General features: G+C 42.9%; 1 protein-coding gene across 4 annotated transcripts in view; it reads right to left on the bottom strand.

Annotated features, from left to right (window-relative positions):
• Window positions 1-750: 750 nt before the first annotated feature.
• The window catches only part of trio (trio Rho guanine nucleotide exchange factor), a 294,295-nt gene continuing 276,894 nt past the window's right edge, over window positions 751-18,151 (bottom strand). For 3 of the 4 annotated variants that reach the window (XM_084590873.1, XM_084590874.1, XM_084590875.1), the window contains exons 45-50: window positions 16,826-16,918; window positions 16,530-16,664; window positions 16,261-16,446; window positions 14,021-14,204; window positions 11,303-11,348; window positions 751-1,948 (exon numbers count right to left, since the gene is read on the bottom strand). In XM_084590873.1, the coding sequence (XP_084446999.1) occupies window positions 1,537-1,948; window positions 11,303-11,348; window positions 14,021-14,204; window positions 16,261-16,446; window positions 16,530-16,664; window positions 16,826-16,918 (1,056 nt within the window). In that variant the 3' untranslated portion in view covers window positions 751-1,536. Of the gene's footprint in view, window positions 1,949-9,131; window positions 9,210-11,302; window positions 11,349-14,020; window positions 14,205-16,260; window positions 16,447-16,529; window positions 16,665-16,825; window positions 16,919-18,151 lie in introns of all 4 variants that reach the window. The other variant, XM_084590876.1, reaches the window with a different exon arrangement.

Genomic DNA, 18,151 nt, shown 5'->3' with positions numbered 1-18,151 from the left:
AGAGTCCTCTCAAACACCATGCAGCTTCCTGCAGAGACCCAACTACAGTTCTCTGAGCATGAGGTGTAGACCAAGAGGTTCTACTACTACTACTACTACTACTACTACTACTACTACTAGGGTGCATGCATTTAGCTAGCTTTTCAGTTCCACACGAGCTAAACATGAAGCATTTGCAACGCCTTGGCAATCAATATTCTCTCATGTCTGTTGTCCAGCTTTCCGACCTTATGTGAGCAATTATGAAGTCTGCCCACTAACTAAACTAACTAAAAATTTAACTAATGAATTCTAAAAAAAATTGGTTCACTGTCCATTTCCAGCATGGTATCTGAAATTAAATATTTATTCACCTACAAGCTGTCTGTAATGGCACTACAGTAAGGAGAGGTACAATTGTAGTCAGTTACGAAAATAATAGGAAACAAGCTTTACATAATGCATATGAAAAGTTACAAGATATATATAGGCAAAAATATGGAATATGAAAACAGTATGTGCTATGCGGCCGTGAAATGTGTAATCGTAACCAAATTGTACTAATATGCAGTAAAAGCAGATAACACAAGGCAGTTATAGTGCTATGCAATGATTGGCAGGCAGCAGAAAAAAGGATTTGCGTCAGTGATGTAAAGGCATGCAAGGTTTGCACTTACCTGCCTGCACTGCAGTACACACCCATCCAGCACAGATGCATGGTTAGTACTGATGGGTAATCTGCTACTCAGTGATTACAACACACTCCAAACATGCAAGTGAACAAGTTTATTATAAAATCATTTAGCCATAAATACTGACTAGTACTTTATACATCCCTTCCTGCATGGGTCCATGAAGTAGACTCACATAATGTACAGCTCATATGTCACACTATACAAACAAACCATTCTCCTGCCAGTGTAAAATATTATGCATCTTCCTTGCCCAGTCGCAGGAGTACTGCAGCCAAGCCACTTGCGCAAAACCACCTTCGAAAGACTGGAGAGGAAAGGATCACGGCTGGCCGGGGAACACTGGCCGCAGCGCTGCTTGTCAAGGTACTGTGTTTTCATGTAGTCTCATCTTCCACCGTATCAGTTTGGCTGAATTGCTAGTTCATTCAAGCACAGGCTCTGGAGACTTGATCAGGAGAGAGGAAACAACTGGTGCGACAATGCAGAGCACGACAGCCAGAACGAACAAACTCCCAACTAGCATGGAGCATTTCAGGGAAGCTGAGCATTTTTTCTTGTTCTTGGAGGGACCTGCAGTCGGCCAACCCGGGTGAGTGCGCCCCAGGACAACACCAATGTGAGTCAAACAACAGCTAGGCCTAGCTACAGCCTGCCGGACGTGCCAACGATACACTGACTGCCATTTACACCTATGTACAACATTCAGACTCGGGTTAGCAATGCTGTGAGTAGCCGCACACATGCAGCCTCCTGCATGGGTGCCCCTGCACAGAGCATTGGCGACACAGACAACCATGCATGGTAAGTTATTGGGCACACGTGGAACACAGTTGCAGCTCCTCTGTACATATCTACAGGCACATCAGTCCTGGGCCGCACTGGTGGCCAGTGGGGCCTCGAGAGGAGCCCTTACCGTCTCGGACCAGCGACGGCCATCGGCCGCGGGCTCGAGCGTGGTGGCAGCCCGACTGGCCGAGTCCAAGCTGTGGCTGAAGCACAGGGCAGCCTCGGGCTTGGCAGCTGCCTTGGGCCGCAGGGTGTTGCGGAAGCCCTCGAGGAAGGTGCGTTTGCCTTTGCCCGGGCTGTGCTGCGGGGCTTTGCGGTCCTCTGCCTCGGCAGGCCGCACCAGCTTCTTGTCCCGCTGGCGCATAGATTTGGACGTACCACTGTCTGCTGTGGTCACACTGCCTCGCGTGCACTTGTGCGCTGCTGCTGGGTGCGAGAGGGTCTTGCGCAGTGACGGGTTCCACAGGGAGCTCAGCTCAGGCGCAGAGCTGCGGACAGGCACACGACAATTACCTGTCTCATATCCAGCTCAATGTGTGCTTCCAAAAAGAAGTCTACAGTATTTGGCTTCATGAATACTATTTCAAAACAAATCAGCAGTATTGTGATACTGTTTCAGCTGACCCAAATTTACCTACTATGCTCTGCCTACTATAACGACACCACGTGATTATATCACGAGGGAAGGCTACAATATTTTTTTTTTCTCAGAATATGTATTCCATAAACTTTTGCAGTCAACAGAATAATGAAATTTGGTATGATTAAACACTGTTAGGCAGTGGATGCCAGTCAAACCTCAATCACAGATACTACGAATTATTGGCTAGTTCAAACTCTTAATAAAATTTGGTAAACCTTAAGTAATTTTTATTTTGTACTGAATATTTTAAGTACTACTTTAAAACAAACAGCAGAATTTAGATATGATCCAAGCTGAGACCCACACTTGTATAGATTTTAGTCAGACTGAATTATGTACAATACATTTGTTTGGTGAAACAAACTTTCTTAGGCAGTGCATACCATTAAACTTCACTATAACAAACACAGGTATTACGAAGTACTGGCTATATCAAACCCTTCTAATATGTTTGGTAAACATGCAGTTTCGCTTTACATGAGGTGGTTCAGGAAACACTATAGGGAACTCTGAGTAGTAAAAGTATTTTCAGGACAGGCGTAATTTACAGCAAAATTACTAATTATATAGCACATTAACTAATATTCACTTGACTTAAATTAACGCATTTGAGTGTCGCAATGGCAGCCATTTTATTTGTTTTGGCTTGCACTGCTGAAACTGTTCCCCACCACAAAATGGCACCAGTGATGCCACCTGAATAACTCCTACAAGAGTTTTTAATGAAAACCAATTTATCAAAGCACTGCAGATTGAGAAATTTGCGTGCTTCTTGCCACGCAAAACCAGACCTGAGTTCGTTAGAAGCCCAGGAAACTGATTAAACTGCATGGGCTATTGTTTCACTCCATGTAGTATAGTGGACAAAAGTCCCTGGAAAGCGCTAACGGAAAGAGTGAAGTGCATGAATTTCTTATTGGCCAGCAATTTCAGGCCATACCTGTTGCTGTGAAAGCCTGAGCAGAATTCACTTAGCACACCTAATTCATTCGCATCATGCTTCCAGTATGAAATCGCCACACATGCATTCCAGAGACTTTTGTTCCTAATAGTACAGTACAACCTCGTTAATTCGAAGTCATCGGGACCGCGAGAATCTTCAAATTAAGCGGGTTTTCGAATTAACCGAACACACCAAGAAATAAGACTTGGGCAAAAAAATTTGTTGCAGGAACGTGTTACCTTTATTCGGCATATTTTGAATTACTACTGAAAGTAATCAGAGATGCTGGTTTGCCGCGTCCGGTAGTTTGCGGCTCCTAAGGTCATGCTCTCGAGTTGGTCAAATAGACGAAACATCTCTGAACTTCCACCGCGGCACTCAACAAAACTGCGGATAACGTTCAGCGATCCGATAACTTCACCAAGAGCAGGTGCTCGGGGAGGCTCGTCGGTGTTGTCGTCGCTATCGTCGCTGTCACCGCGCATGTTCGTACCAGCAGTGATCTCACTCTCCAAGTCAGAGTAGCCAGTCTGCTCTTCGCTCTCAATGTTGATATACTCAGCGAAGCCGACTGCGTTGGACTCATCCTCTGCGCAGAGCGCATTGAGCCAGCGAAGCAGAGCAGCTTCCACATCTTGATACGTGGGAGCCCGCACTCGTGACCGCTTCGAAGAATAGGTCTTGCCGTAAGCCTCTAGTATTTTTGACTTGTTGCTCAATATTGTGGACAACGTCGAGAGGGGCACGCCATGCCTTTTGGCCAACTCAGTCTTCGAACAAGCGCTCTTGCCTGCTTTCTGGATCAAGCAGAACTTCTGCTGCAGAGTTAAAGTCTTGTACTTTGGCATTTCTGCACTGCTACGGTCACAAAGCTAGCACTTCTGCACAGTCCCGCCCCAAAAAAACGGCACAGTAGCCGACCCCTAACCACAGCGCACAACACAAAGAAATGGCGCAGGCGAGACCGGCGCGGCGGTGGTGGTGGCGTACTTGCAGCGTCGGAGGCACGGGGGAAGAGTGGGCGAAGCACACCAAGGGATGGAGTGGGGGCGAGGTCACGTGATAAAAACCGGTATGCCCGCCGTGTTGCAGTGAAGCACGTCTTCCCCTCTGCAGGCGCGTGTTTCGGCGGTGCGCGAGGCGCACTGTGGACCGATTTTTGTGCAGAGAGTGCTCCGGCTGGGGCGCTTCGCCTATAAATCATCACCATTACTATGTGGCTTTGCCTCGCGGCTCCGTAGGGCCGTCGTTTCGCCGGGTTTGCGGCGAAACATGGATCAGGCATTGCCGCATAGCAGTCAAAATTTTCGAATTAACCGGGCTGGCGCAGGCCGCCTGTTCGAATTATCCGGCCAAATTTACATTGGAAAATACGGGACCGCAGAAAACCTTCGAATTATCCGGGATTTCGAATTAACAGAGTTCGAATTATCGAGGTTGTACTGTACATTCTTTTGTTTCCCCATATGGTGCAAGGAAGAGAGTCAAAACAACAGTGTGGCCCTTACTTTTTATAGTGAAGGAAACCAAAGACAAGCTGCCACATTTACTACAAGTGCTAGGCTATGATAAAGAGGTTGCTCCACACTCTTTTCTGCAGTGGCCAAAGAAGTATGGCACAGATCCTCTTGCTGCTTGCTTATGGAATTATGGAATACTTTATTGAGCTTTACAATGAGGGTTCACCTGCTGCATCATACTTAAAATAATGTTTTGTTTAGTTGCTGGTACCATTTGCTGAACTCTGAGGACAGAACACAGTGTAAAGTGTACCTTTTAGACTGCACATGAGCTCGGGTCTTGTGCTTAATTGCCAAATTGTAGAGTGTGGCACAGCAGCATACATGAGCCATTGCGAGATACACAGGGAAGTCACCGCCAACAACAGGAGAGTGAAGGCTAATGTAAGTGGCATTCTAGTGTCGAGGAGACAACTGTCCATATGGCAAACTGGGGATCCAACAGCCCAAATCTTAATACCCAGTATTTTCTCAAAACTTCTAAGAGGTTTGCATCATCTTTTACAAAATATAGCTTGTTTCTCGTGGGCACTGCCATATTTAATTGCTGATCTGGTCACAAAAGCCACGCCGGTTTTGCTGCAACTGTGCTTGGCTGAGCGGGAGCCGTCTGTAACTGCACTAACTGATCAAGCTATATTGAGCTGATTTGCACTGGTGGTTCTAGGCAGACCTAGAAGAGGTAGGCGCACCAACAATATGTGCATGGATGCTACTTTTTCAGTTCTGCGCAACGCAAAAAGGAAGCAGCAGCAAAGCACTGACAATTTGTACATTTTGGATTTTCTGACCATTACGGCACACAAACATTGTGCCAGAAGGAAACAAGCATTTAATGCAGATAAATGATGCAGAAGGAAACCAAGCATTTGGAGCATTGAAATAGCAGAAATTCTGTGCTGGCATGTCGGTAGCACATAGCAGTCGTATTTAGGAATTTTTGAAAGTGTTCACAACCGGTATATCGAGTGCAGTTGCAAAGCAGCACCCACTCTGATGGCAGGCAACACCCTTTGCTGCACTATGCAAGTGACTGGCGATAATGCAGCAAGTGTCAAGTTACGAGAGTTCTCATCTCGCACTTGCAAACTGTGCTATTGAAGGGCAGCGTGGAGGACTAATACGGACTCATGCCAAATATCATGGATGCGAAGAAAACAGTGACAGCCTCCTCTTGAGAATACCATTCTCCAAGTAACATGGCTCTAAAGTGAGGAAGTTGCATTAGGTGGAGCATGACCAGCTGCCACTGTTGTGCAGGCGATGCTACCCAGCTTTTGCGACCTTCAAAATCACTGCAAGACCTTCCGAAATGAGGCTAAAGGTTCATAAAAGGTCTCCTATGTTACTGTTACTTCACTAAACCAACTGTACTGCTCTTGTGCACGTTCTTGATGAAACTGACACCACGAATTTCAGGTATATCAAACTACATTATGATTTTTTACACGTTCGCAATAACAATGCCAGACTAACACAAAAGGTGGGCCATATGGTGAAAGCAGTGGAGCCAGACAGCACAATTTTTTGCACACTGCTGTGCCAATGTCATGATACTCCGCAGGCAACAGAGTAATTTAACTGAACTGCTTTCGTAAGTTTGGATTTTTTAATGCCAGGTGGTAGTCTTGACAGCAGTTACTGGACAATTACTGCGAGGTTGAAGTAAACGTGACATCTCACATAGCAGCAGTAAATGAGTAATCATGATGATTAATAACCCAGGTGATGAAACACAAGAAACCTAAATTCATTGATTAAAACACTAAATGCTTCTATTCAACATGCTGTGACCTCTGGATATGTCAGCCGTGCCAGAAGTGTGCATTTCCGAATACTCTCTACAGACAGAGAAGTAAGCGAGTGAAGAAACGATAGCAAAAGTAAGAAAAAATGCATTGCTTTTGCTCAGATGGTCAATGCTACAGACTCTTTTGGAATATAGAGGTTTAAGATGAAAGAAATTTTGCCCTCTGATTGTATTATGATTGCATTGTATTATGTTTCAATAAGCCTTTTCATTGAGGAAGCCACAATTGATTATACAAGGTGTCTTAGCTAAAGTGGACCAAGATTTAAAAAAAGTGAGAGTTAAATCAGGCGAGTGTTGTTAGGAGTCATGTAAAGCACCAAATGGTATTGGTTTTGTTCTGTCTACCTGGATCAGTCGATATTATCTAATTAACTTTTTAAATATTGCTCTGAACACTTAAGTGTGAATAGGAAAGTTGTCGAGCGCCACGAAAATATCCCAACACAGGTGTTTAACAAGGCAGCCCTAGTGCAGCCCTTTTTGCTTGGCAAAAACAAAAGCCCACGAAATTTAAAAAATACCACATGGTGGCGTGTTCCGTGCAGCTGAGTGCACTGTGATCACAGTGCTCATATATGCAACTGAGCCATATTTGCGTCTTATGCAATGCCCACAACACAGATTTGCGTTGCTGCTGGCTCGGGGATAGCCACCAGCTGCATTAGCTGATGCCTTGGAGGAATGCGCTGCCACAGTCATCGACACTTGCCTCGTGACTGGAAGCAAAGCGCAACTGTCGTGAGCAGAGCACAAGGGGCGAATTCCGCAGCATTTTACCAAGACTTGAATGATAGTGCTGTAATCGCGGTGAATACAGGTGCGCGGAGCCCGCTTTCACATATTTTTCCAAATAAAAAAAAAAAAGGCTATGCTAAAGCTACTTCACTGAAAAAACCCAGGCAGACTGTTTTGTATGGCACTAGACAACATTCTTATTCAAATTTGAGCATTCAGCGATATTGAAAAAAATGAGTTAAAATTTGTTAATGTTACCTATTATTCAAGTAGGCCCGACAAAGAAAAGAATACCAGTGGGTACTTTACATGACTCCTAATAACGCCAGCACTGCTTTCAACAAAGAACACAAATTTGCAATAAAGGGACACTCAAGACAATGTCATCCAATTATTGCTTTCAATAAAAATTGTCTAATCTCTTTCCAGCTATGTTGAGGTTTGTCTGGCATCAAAAACCATTTATCGGCAAGAAACTTGGATTAAAAAGAAAAAAACTTCAAGCAAGTCTATTCATACTCTTGACAACAGTCAGCCACGCTGCAAACTCTGATGAGGTGGCTATAGCTCTCGCGTTGGCATCTTTCCCCACAAGGACAGGTGTCGACACATATACTTTACTTGCGAAATTGGTCAGTGATGATAACGCCTCCCTTTAGTTTTCTGCACATTTTCTAGCTTCTAGCTTCCTGTGATATTGGTCATTTTGTGCTTATAACACTGTGCCCTATTGATGCACGCCACCTTCCGTTTGTCTTCAGTAACAAAATGCCTGCAACTGCTTCACCATAAAAAGCATTGTATAATATAAGTTTTTTTCCCCCTAATTTGAGTGTATAAAATTTGTTTCATATTACATGTGGGTGCAAACAATTTTGAGCCCAAAATTGCATTTTAGTTTCATTAATCAGGACTATTATCCCATATGGACTTGGCCTGCAGTTTCGCCTCTGATGCCATTGGGTGTATGCCTTCAAACAGCTTCCTTGGTGTGCGATTATATGCAGGTTCATATTATACGCAGCTTTTTACACACATTTTAAATATGGATGAAAAGTAGCGAAGCTAAATGTGCCCCTGTAAGTAATCCGAAATAAATAATTTGGCCATGAAAATGACATTCAAAAACCACTCGTGAAATTAAAATTACCTCAGTTATTTTGTTTATGCAGAGAAGAATGCACTGCTATGAAGCAACAGCATAGAAAAAAGAGAACAACAAAATAAAATGCACACTAGAATGTAAACAGGGTAAAACTATAGCGTAAATGCAAATGCAAAGAAAAAGCATCTGGCATGAACAGGCAGGTTCAAAGCATGTGCCAAGAATTAGCCAAGTCAAGCCTTGTTAATCAGACATACCATTTGCTGTGAACTGGTGCAGTTTTGACAGTATGCATAATGTGCACCTCGACATTACTGCCAATTTGTTTCAACTGCCCATGAATCAACGCTGCAGAGGTATAGGTCTGAATAACTGCTCACTACATACTGTTAAGCTTATGTCATAGCACACCAAAGAAATGGGAAAAAAAGCCCCCTTCCACAACAAATTTCAGCAATAAGCCTCTTTGCGCAGGACAAGCTAGCAAAGAGTGATGCGGTGAGATGCTTAATGAATCTTCAAAAAGGTATGTGCCAGTTCATGCAGGTTTTAAGTTAAGTACAATAGATGCGTTTCATAAAGTATTTAAGTTTGTGCACATAAATAGATGAAAGCAAACACCATGCAGGATTTTTTGCAGATTATGTAAACCCACTCCAAAAAAGCTACTCTGCATCACCTAAAATATCTTAGGCTTCGTGCAGCAGCCAAAGAAAGGTTGGTACGATACACCATTATGTCAATATAACACGAAAGTGTTTCCAGAAGGACAAATGAAATGAAGAACCAGTAAGGCTACTATGTTAAGCTTTTAACAGTGCTGTATGATAAAACTTAAATATGCCTGATGAACAAGGCTTCACCATGATACTCAGAGAAAGAATGTCAGGCAGAGACAACAACCTTACTTACAAAATAGAACCATGGGGTTGGCTATACAGGATTTTGGAAGGAGATCAAGTTTTGAATGTTTTGCTTGGGGAAAGTAGCCTGGGGGAGGGGGCAAACAGAAGCCAGGGTTACACAATACCCTGAGGAATGCCAGGGAAGCAGAGGAACCTGTAATGCAGCTGGCATGCAAACTTCTCTCAGTACAAAGAATGCTTTATGCAAAAAATCCCACGTGGGATGAAAGCCAGGCAAAATGAGGAAGGACTGCAAGGCCTTTCTCTCAGCAACAGAATGTCAAATAAAATGCTTAAAACAGCAAAACGTAAGACCACTTCTCAGTTCCAAAAAGAAAAAGTCAGCCAGGAGCGGCAAGATGTAACTTGCCTGAGGTAGAGCAACACAATGGCAAGCTTAACATCGCACAAAATGAATAAAAATTAAAGCAAATCAATTCATCAACAAAAGTATGTTACCTCAAGCTTGCACATGCAACATCACAGCATGGCATACATCTGCAAGTGCAAGTGGCCAATACGCTGCGCCGACTCTTGACTTGTGTGTTTTTGTTACGCAAGGAATGGTACGTAAAAAGACTTACAATCACCAGAGAAGTCAAGTTCCATCAATTTGAAAGCTTGACTGGCATGGTACAAAAATACCAATGGTACTATCAGGGACAAAAGTCTCCAGCACACGCACGTAACAAGAGTGATTCAAATGTTACTCGAGATCACAGATGTGCATGTCTAAATATGCTTACAGCCACCTGTTACAGCCTGTGCAGTTGAAGCTGTGTGCTGAACATCAAAATGGCGCCAGTTATGCCACGTGAATACCCGCCACGCATACAAATTACCAGCTGCTGGTCCTGTGAACTTTTGTCTCCGGTAGTACATGGGCAACAGCCCTAATAGAGGCTAGCTGGTTCACAGCAGAGAAATCATGCCTGCCTGATATTTAGAACACAAGGCACAAACAAAAAACAGCAGACAAGTGAACCGCATGATGTCTGCTCAAAGGCTTAATTTGTTTGCTATTCTTTTTGCATCTCTTGTGTTTTACGTATCACTCAGGCACAGTTCCTGTGCAGTACAAAAAAGTAAATAGAGATATAATTAATAGATATTCCTTAAGACCTCCAGGGAACACGCACTAAACTGAACAAAAGGTCTTTGAAGACACTGCATTATATGAATTAACAAGTTTAAAGCAGCCAAATGAAATGCTAAATAAAGGCAGAAAACAGTACTAAATATTTCATCTTTCAGGGACACATCTACAAAGTGCACTGCCTGGCTAATCTGTCACCTCCTTTGCATACAGATTTTATACAGACAGTGGGCATTAAATGGTTACTTTGTTTAATACAATGAGTGGCCCTTTTCTGTCTGCATGAAAGAAAATCCAAGTACAGCATTTTCCACAGCCTTGCCAGATCAGAAAAGCTGCAGGTCGAAGCTAAAGAAGAAGCAATGCTACCTGTCGCTAAAATAGAAATCTAGTATGGGGGGTGGGGGGGCTACCAGTTTACTGTACTGGCAACAGATATCTTTCCTGGCACCACAGTTGACAATATCATACTTGCTTATTTTCCAGAAAGGAAGCATGCAGTGCTCCTAGTGTAATACATAGATCTACCACCAGTTTAGTGAGGTGAAACATCGATACTCTTGCAGCTAGAGAATGCATCACAATATTGTGTGTTAATTATCAACTATACCGATAAATCACCAAAAAGTTTTAATAGCATTTATTATATTCCTGCAGCTGGAACGTTATGGAATGAATGCCATTTTTTTTTTCTTTTGTTTGTCACATATACATATGCAGGCAGTTTCAGATAAGCCCGCAATAATTTAAGAATTTCTTAAAACTTATAAGACTACTGCTCATGACCAGCTACAAATCTAATTGCAACCGGGCACCTATCTGTAATAGTTTAGTTAACTATTTGAATTCAATTTACTAGCTCACTAAAGTTGATTAACTTAAAATTTGGCATGAGAGTATGTGGGAGGGTGGGGTGGGGGGAGCTGTTTCCACCTTTTTCAGCCAAGACAGTGAAACGGCACCACTTCAAAAGCAACAACAAGCAGTCGTCACATGCAATGCTACACCTCCTGAGATGGAAACTTGTATAAGGTATTAGTCTATAAAAGCTATAAACTACATTAAATAAGCTAAATACTCACATATCCTTTGTGAGCTCCTTTTGATACGCTATAGGAGACTGTATGGCTGGAAGAAAAAAAAAAGGAAAAAGAACAGTCAATGCAGATGTCATGTGCAAAGCTAAAACTTTGTTCTGTGACAGCACCGGATAGTATTCACTGTAACGTAACAGCAGTGGCTCATGAGGCTTAAGCTGTATGACTGAACTGTGTCCCGGAAACCTTCCTGAAAAATATTTCACTGTTCCACGTAAAAATATAACTGAAATGTAACAGACTGCTTAAAGAAAACAGTGCTCCAAGGTAAGCAAGTCCAGCAGCTAAAAAAACAGACTAACTCCCAGTTGAAAATTTTCAACATGAATTTGCTGGTTTGAATTTTTCCCTCACGGGGCAAAACTTTTACAGGGCAAAGCAAAATTTTGTCGTTTTGCCACCTGGTTCCCAGCGAGAACCTGACTACACTGGTTTTGTGTTGGTATCTGCTGGATTCAATAGGAGCTATAGTTCTGAACCGGAACCTACTTTTTCCAGCTGAGAACTTTTTGCTATTTAGGAAAAAACACTTTTTGCTGCTTATGTGGCAGTAACTTTAAGCTAACTGAACTTTTCAACTAAATCTTGAATTATGATGCCTGCCATAAATATATGGTGGCAAAACTTAATCTGGAAAAAAAAATAAAATAAAAATAAAATAAATAAAAGCCCAGCTTATTTACCATTCCACAATAGTGCCTATATGTCCTCCTTAAATATACAGTATATATAAGCATGAGCCCATGATTTTAGTTCATTTGAATGAAGTGTGAATTCCACATACCAGTTGAGTGTAGCAGAAGTTTGAAGATGTGCTATCGGAGACAAAAGCAATGACCCACCCACCCACTACCCAACCAAGCTCCTAACCGTGCTGCATGCAGACAATGTTCGGAACTCGAAACTTGGAAGGGAGGGGGACTCCTGTTAGAATAGGCTCCTCTTAACCCTTTCGCTGTCACGAACATACCGGTACGTTCTCTATTGTGCGTTCAAAATTTCGCGCCTGAGCACGAAGCTGGGGCGCTTGGGACATGCTGTGCCACCTGTCAAATCTTTCTATAAGTTCATATTTTTGCCCCACGTTGTGTTGATACGTATATACTGAAGAGTATGGAGCGACTGCACCCACCCCGCCACCTTCTTTGCTGGGGGGTGCGGTCGCTCCGTGCGCGTTACTTTACAGCGCTAAGCGATCATGTGGTGTGCACGTTTCGCGGCATGTGTGTGCGGTTACGGGCTCAAGGGTTGTTTTGACATCAGCCGCAGGTTTCCAGGTTTTTATTTTTATTCTGTTGGCATGTCTGCTACGACGCATCACGTTCAGGGGCTCGCGCCATTGTCTCCCCAATAGGTTGACACGACTCGATCGCTGCTTTTGCTCTCTTGCCGCGCCCTTGCTTGCAGCAGCAAAGGAGGTTGCTTTAGCCTCTTTCCATCTCCCTCTGTCATCTTGATTTCACAATATGCCATTTCTCTCCGTTGTACAAGCCACCAAAAGTGTGCCCTCCGCGCGTGCGGTTACTTTCGGATGGCTGACCGCGCGGGACCTTCGACTTCGAACTGCAGCGATAGCTCTTTTGATTATAAATAGAAGCCGAGCTCGGATTCGGACTTTCAAGAAGCATCAAACAGTTTTTTTTTATATTAGCCTCATTTATCTAATTTATAATCGGGCTGATAATGATGATGATGCTAATTAACAACATCTGCAGAACACTGGAATGTGCATATTCGGTTGACTATGTTATTTGTATAGCAATCATAATCAAAAATAAATCGCTAAGCTCTTTCCCTGAAACCAAGCTGACACTGGGGGTGCGTCATGGCCAGATACGCCCGATAGCAATGGATTAAGAATGGATTCAGTCAAGACCAATTCTCAGATAATATGAGCAATGTCATTTGGTTGGTTTCCTATACGGCTAAAAGAAAAAGATTTAAAGGAATCCGCTTAAGATTACATGTTTTGTGCACCTTTCTGTCAAGATAAACTTTCGCAGCAACCGTGAACCCCGGCCAACTTCCACCGCGGTCCAATCAACAAAGACAACTAAAGGAATTAAGACCAAGTTGGCCTATATCGATACAGTACCATGTTTGCACTGAGGCCAATGCCACTGAAAGCTACAAAAGGAAAAAAAAAAAAAAAAATAGTGAGATACAGGCGTAGTCATTCTTGGCAAATTTTGCAAGCAAAATGCATGTGCCAACACCGATTTCTGGGTGCAGATCCCAGCGCCTACGCCACAACGCCATTCACTTCAAAATGGTGGCAACCAATCATTTTCAGCAAGGACATCATGAATATGAATTGACTGGTTGCAAGATTTTGAAAGCCAACTGTCTCGGCAATAAATGCATCTTTTGCTGCAGGACAAATAACACAGTCGGGAAGAGTCAGAGACTCATTTTTTACTGAGAATAGTAACTTCATAAATGTTGCCCTCAGCATCTCTTCAGATTAACAGGTGACTTCCAGGTGCAGAAACAGCACTCAGACCCATGATTCACACTACTATAACACAGAGCTTCAGAACAAGTTTCAGCTACTTTGGGTTTTTTCACAGTCTACAAAATCTCGGTATATTAGTTTCTGCATTTTGCCTGCACCTAAATGGGGCCAGATTCACTTTGAGCTCAGCAGTATACTGTAGCCACTGAGCCACACGGCAGCGGGTAAAAAACTAAACGAAGCCATACCTCGCAGAAAGTCCAACTGGGTTTCCAGTATAGCCCTAATATTTGAGACCCATTTGTTGCGAGCTTCCATGGAAGGCGTCTGAATGACAAAAGAAACGCCTTCCTGATGTGGGTCCTTGGAACACAGTGTGAACTTGAGTGGGTCACCATCTTCAGAATGCTCAATGAGTGACATCTTGTTTACCTGGATGCCAAACAAGTTTGGTACTTACTGACAAGGAACTGAACAACATGAGTTACCCAAAGTAACCAACAATCCTGGCCAGAAAACATGCCTAAATGGTAGCAAGATTTTGCATCTTGTTTCTAAGATGGCATAAGATGAATTAGAGGTCTCTGGAATCAGTACCACCATAAAAATTTGGTTCGGACTACTTGGCTCTGCATACCAAAAATCCTAAAACAGTGCAAAGAATAAGACATAGAAACACTAAAAGAATATGGCACCTATATGTAGCAAGTGTTAATTCTATGCTGTCTCCTTTGTGTCATTTTCAGAATTTCCAATCGGTAATAAACTCACCCTGCAACTAGGTACTGTGAGTGTTCTACCCTTTCTTCAAGATAACACTTTTCAAGATAACACTGTTGCTGGCACTATTTACTATAAGAAGTACACAGGCGCGGATCTTTTTACCTCTAAAAGCACTGCTTGGAGTACCACAAGCTCTATTTTGAAGACTAACATAACAGCTGTCATGATTCCCAAATGATTCATTATTCACAAAAAGCTCTTGAGGCCGCTACAAAAACAAAATAGCTTTGCGAGTCACTAATGAATATATTAGCCAGTATGACATCCAGGTCACTGTGTCATGCTACAGACTAACACCCAATATTTGGCACACACGGTACTGTAATTTGATGGCAAGAATGCAAGTCTAGTGTTATGCTTAGGAGTTGGACTTTTCATTTGAAAACAAAAAAAATGCACGAATGCGCACGCGTGCACACACAAAAGTGCACCGAATTCAGTTTTTGAAATTCGGTTTTACCAAAAAAAAAAGCCAGTATTTTTGGCATGCAAGGCATTGCTAGCTGGCTACTGAGTAAAGGTTAGTCAAAGTTGGAAATTAACCAAATAGAGAAGCCGAGGCTGTGATGAGACAGTGATATTGTTGGGTATTAAACACAGTTGTGCAATTTTAGGTATTGTTCTGCTATGTTACAAGCTCCTGCAGTTTGGGAAGTACACCACCTTATCATTGCTTGATAGTTAACACCGTTTGTCTGCTACCATCACCCACATAGAGCAGTTAGTCCATTCAGTAGGTCTGTCAACTGCGCAAAAGACACAAAGCAAAAGATTCACTGAAAAATATGTAATGACTACCATGATGATTCAACAGTAGTTCTGCCACTGCCATAGACCTTGTGATGCCACGACCTCTCATTCAAGCCAGCGTCACAATCCATCAATAATATGTCGACCTGGTACTTGCAAACTTCCCCTCGCATTTTTATTCCATTACGTTCACTCTTTCTGCAAGCTCAACTCCCAGTACTACTTACTACCACTTGCAGGTTAATTATTGCCCAATAAGCCGTTCATTCCGACATAACTCTGACAAACACTGACTTTGAGCCCGCAGGATTGCCGCGTTAAATCACTGCCACATTAAATTACTCAGGACTGCCACATTAAATTATTCGTCAAAGTACTATTAAAAAAAAAAAACCTTGCATTTTGAAATAAACACAAAATATTGCACTGAATTTTCTGATGATACAGAAAAGTCCAACCCCCAAGTTTGTTACAGGCTAGCCTTTCCTTCGCTCAGCCAAACACTAATATTTGGCCCACATGGTACTATAAATTAGTGCCAAGAATGCCAACTTTGTTGCAGTCCTAACGAGCACGACAGTCTAGACAGCACCCTGTAGTACTACACTGTGTTCAATACAAAAGATATTTGAGTCTGATCAACCGTACATACAAAAATGTGCTTGCAAATTAACATCTAAAATGAAAAGGAAGGCTGAAGTTAAGGAACACATATGATGTAAAAGCTCCCAAAGAAAAAAAAAGCAGGCTCTGTATTTAACGCACTCGGCATGGTGCTACGAATATCCGAACGCCTCTAGTGAAACAAAACATGTTCATGCTTTTTTCATTACCAAGCTAGCAAGGTAATTTAACAAAAATGTGTAAATCCAAAGAAGTTAAGAGCACATCTTTCTTGACAAGTAATTTCGTACATCACCAGCAATTCATATATTTTGAACAAGGCAATACTGACCTGCAAATGGTTCTTGTAGATGTATGCCTGATTCGAAAAAGGTGTTTTTACACCGACTGCTTCACTTAAAATGATGATCTGCTCGAAGAGGAACACCTGACGCTCCCGAAACTTGGCACCCGTAGACGGCTCACTCACTAATAGAAGCCCCTGAAGGAGCAGCTTACCCTGGGCAGTGATCTTGCCCTGGAGAAACGGTGAACAAACTAGATTAGAGAGAATCAGCGACACAGGAATGACACAGAAAAAGGAAGACCGGGTGCACCTACGTCAAAACCTTGCAGCCTGCCCACATTCATCATGTCATTGGCAGCCTTTGGAACCACATGCATAATATGCACAGCTTTTCGGAGATCTTCTGCCTCCTTGTGCAATTGAGCCCTTTCAGTGTACTTCAGTATATCCTACAAGGTTTGAAGAAAGAACAAGCCAGAAGTATCAGCATTCATTTCATCAATGAGAAGATTCACTCTGCAAGCCTGTGCCCTCTCATATGGATCTTTCCTTTTACACCCTGAAGCAGCACTCAAGAGGAGCAGAGGTGGATTAGCTTAAGCACACTTACCTTAAGAAGGAGTTGATACTTCATGATTCGCTGAACAGGCTTGATGAGCAAATCGGGCAATTGCAACTTGTGCCCTAACTTCTGACGGATTTCCTGATACCAAATAAAAAGTGATTTGCATAAGGCTCATTTTATAAGTGAAAGTAATGTGTGCATACATGTAGGACATCATATGTAGCATTTTCTGAACATGTCAATACGACAAGGAGGCTAAAATTTGCACACTACCATCCTACATTCTTAAAATTTCTCAAACTTAATGGTTTTTCTTTCTCAGGCATTCAATCCATGACAAGAGCTATCAGCATTTGCAACAAATAAAGCTAACCACCAGCTCAAGCAACCCATCCAATGCAATGAATATTTAGTTTACTACCCTGCAGATTGAAGGAGCCTGGTTACTAGATTACAGCAGAAATGCTTCGTGTAATTCAGCCCTTGCATTCACATTGAATAATAAAAATGAACCATACAGTCGAGCCCACTTACAACGGCCGCAGTTATAACGAAACGCTCTGTTATTACGAACGAGGGTGGAGCTACTGTCACAATATGTATTATGATGATGACGCTGCGTCTCAGATAAAACGAACAACCGCGGCCACACAACTCTGTTACAGCGAACGTGAAGGCACAATAAAATCAACCCCGCTGTCGAACAATTCGCCCTTACCGCCGGCGCGACAGGCGTGGCAACCCCCCCTTAGCTCTATAGCCCACCTCCCCACTTTAAGAAAAACAAATATACAAGTGCTCAAAAAGCGATAAAAACTGAGCGCCGTGCGTGCCTCTGCATTGTCATGTGGTATGGAGAGACTGCCCAGATGATCACGTGGCATGCGTCAATTCCCCAATCAGAGCTCCGCCTTCATCGCGCTCCTTTGTACAGTTGTTACGCTCTTTGTGCATGTGGTTCGCGCTGCTCTCATCGCTGTATCTTTAGAGTTTTGTGAAGAATCGGACGCTTTCGTCATCAGACTGCGAGGGCTGCAAATCCATCAAATGTGATGCCAGACTCTGCTTCGGGTCCAACATTGAGTGCGAAAAGAAAAGCTGTCGATGTCGCAACAAAGAAACCTATTCTTATTGAACTTGGTCAAGGAGCGAAAAACTGACTTGGTAAAAAAATACAGTCTGTTAAAGTTGACCATTTCGACAATTAGCAAAGATAAGGGCAAGGTTTTAGGTACAAGCATAAACGCTGACCCGAAGACAAGAAAGCGCCTTCGAAAAGCGACCTACGCAGATGTTGAAGATGCGCTGCTTAAATGATTTGTTGACGCCCAGTCCCACAACATTCCCGTCAGTGGTCCGCTGATACCTTAC

The sequence above is a fragment of the Amblyomma maculatum genome, chromosome 1 (assembly GCF_055883805.1).
Source record: "Amblyomma maculatum isolate TAMU_Amacu chromosome 1, ASM5588380v1, whole genome shotgun sequence".
NCBI lineage: Eukaryota > Metazoa > Arthropoda > Arachnida > Ixodida > Ixodidae > Amblyomma > Amblyomma maculatum.
Note: the sequence above shows the minus strand (reverse complement) of the source record. Positions and strands in the feature narration are given on the sequence as shown.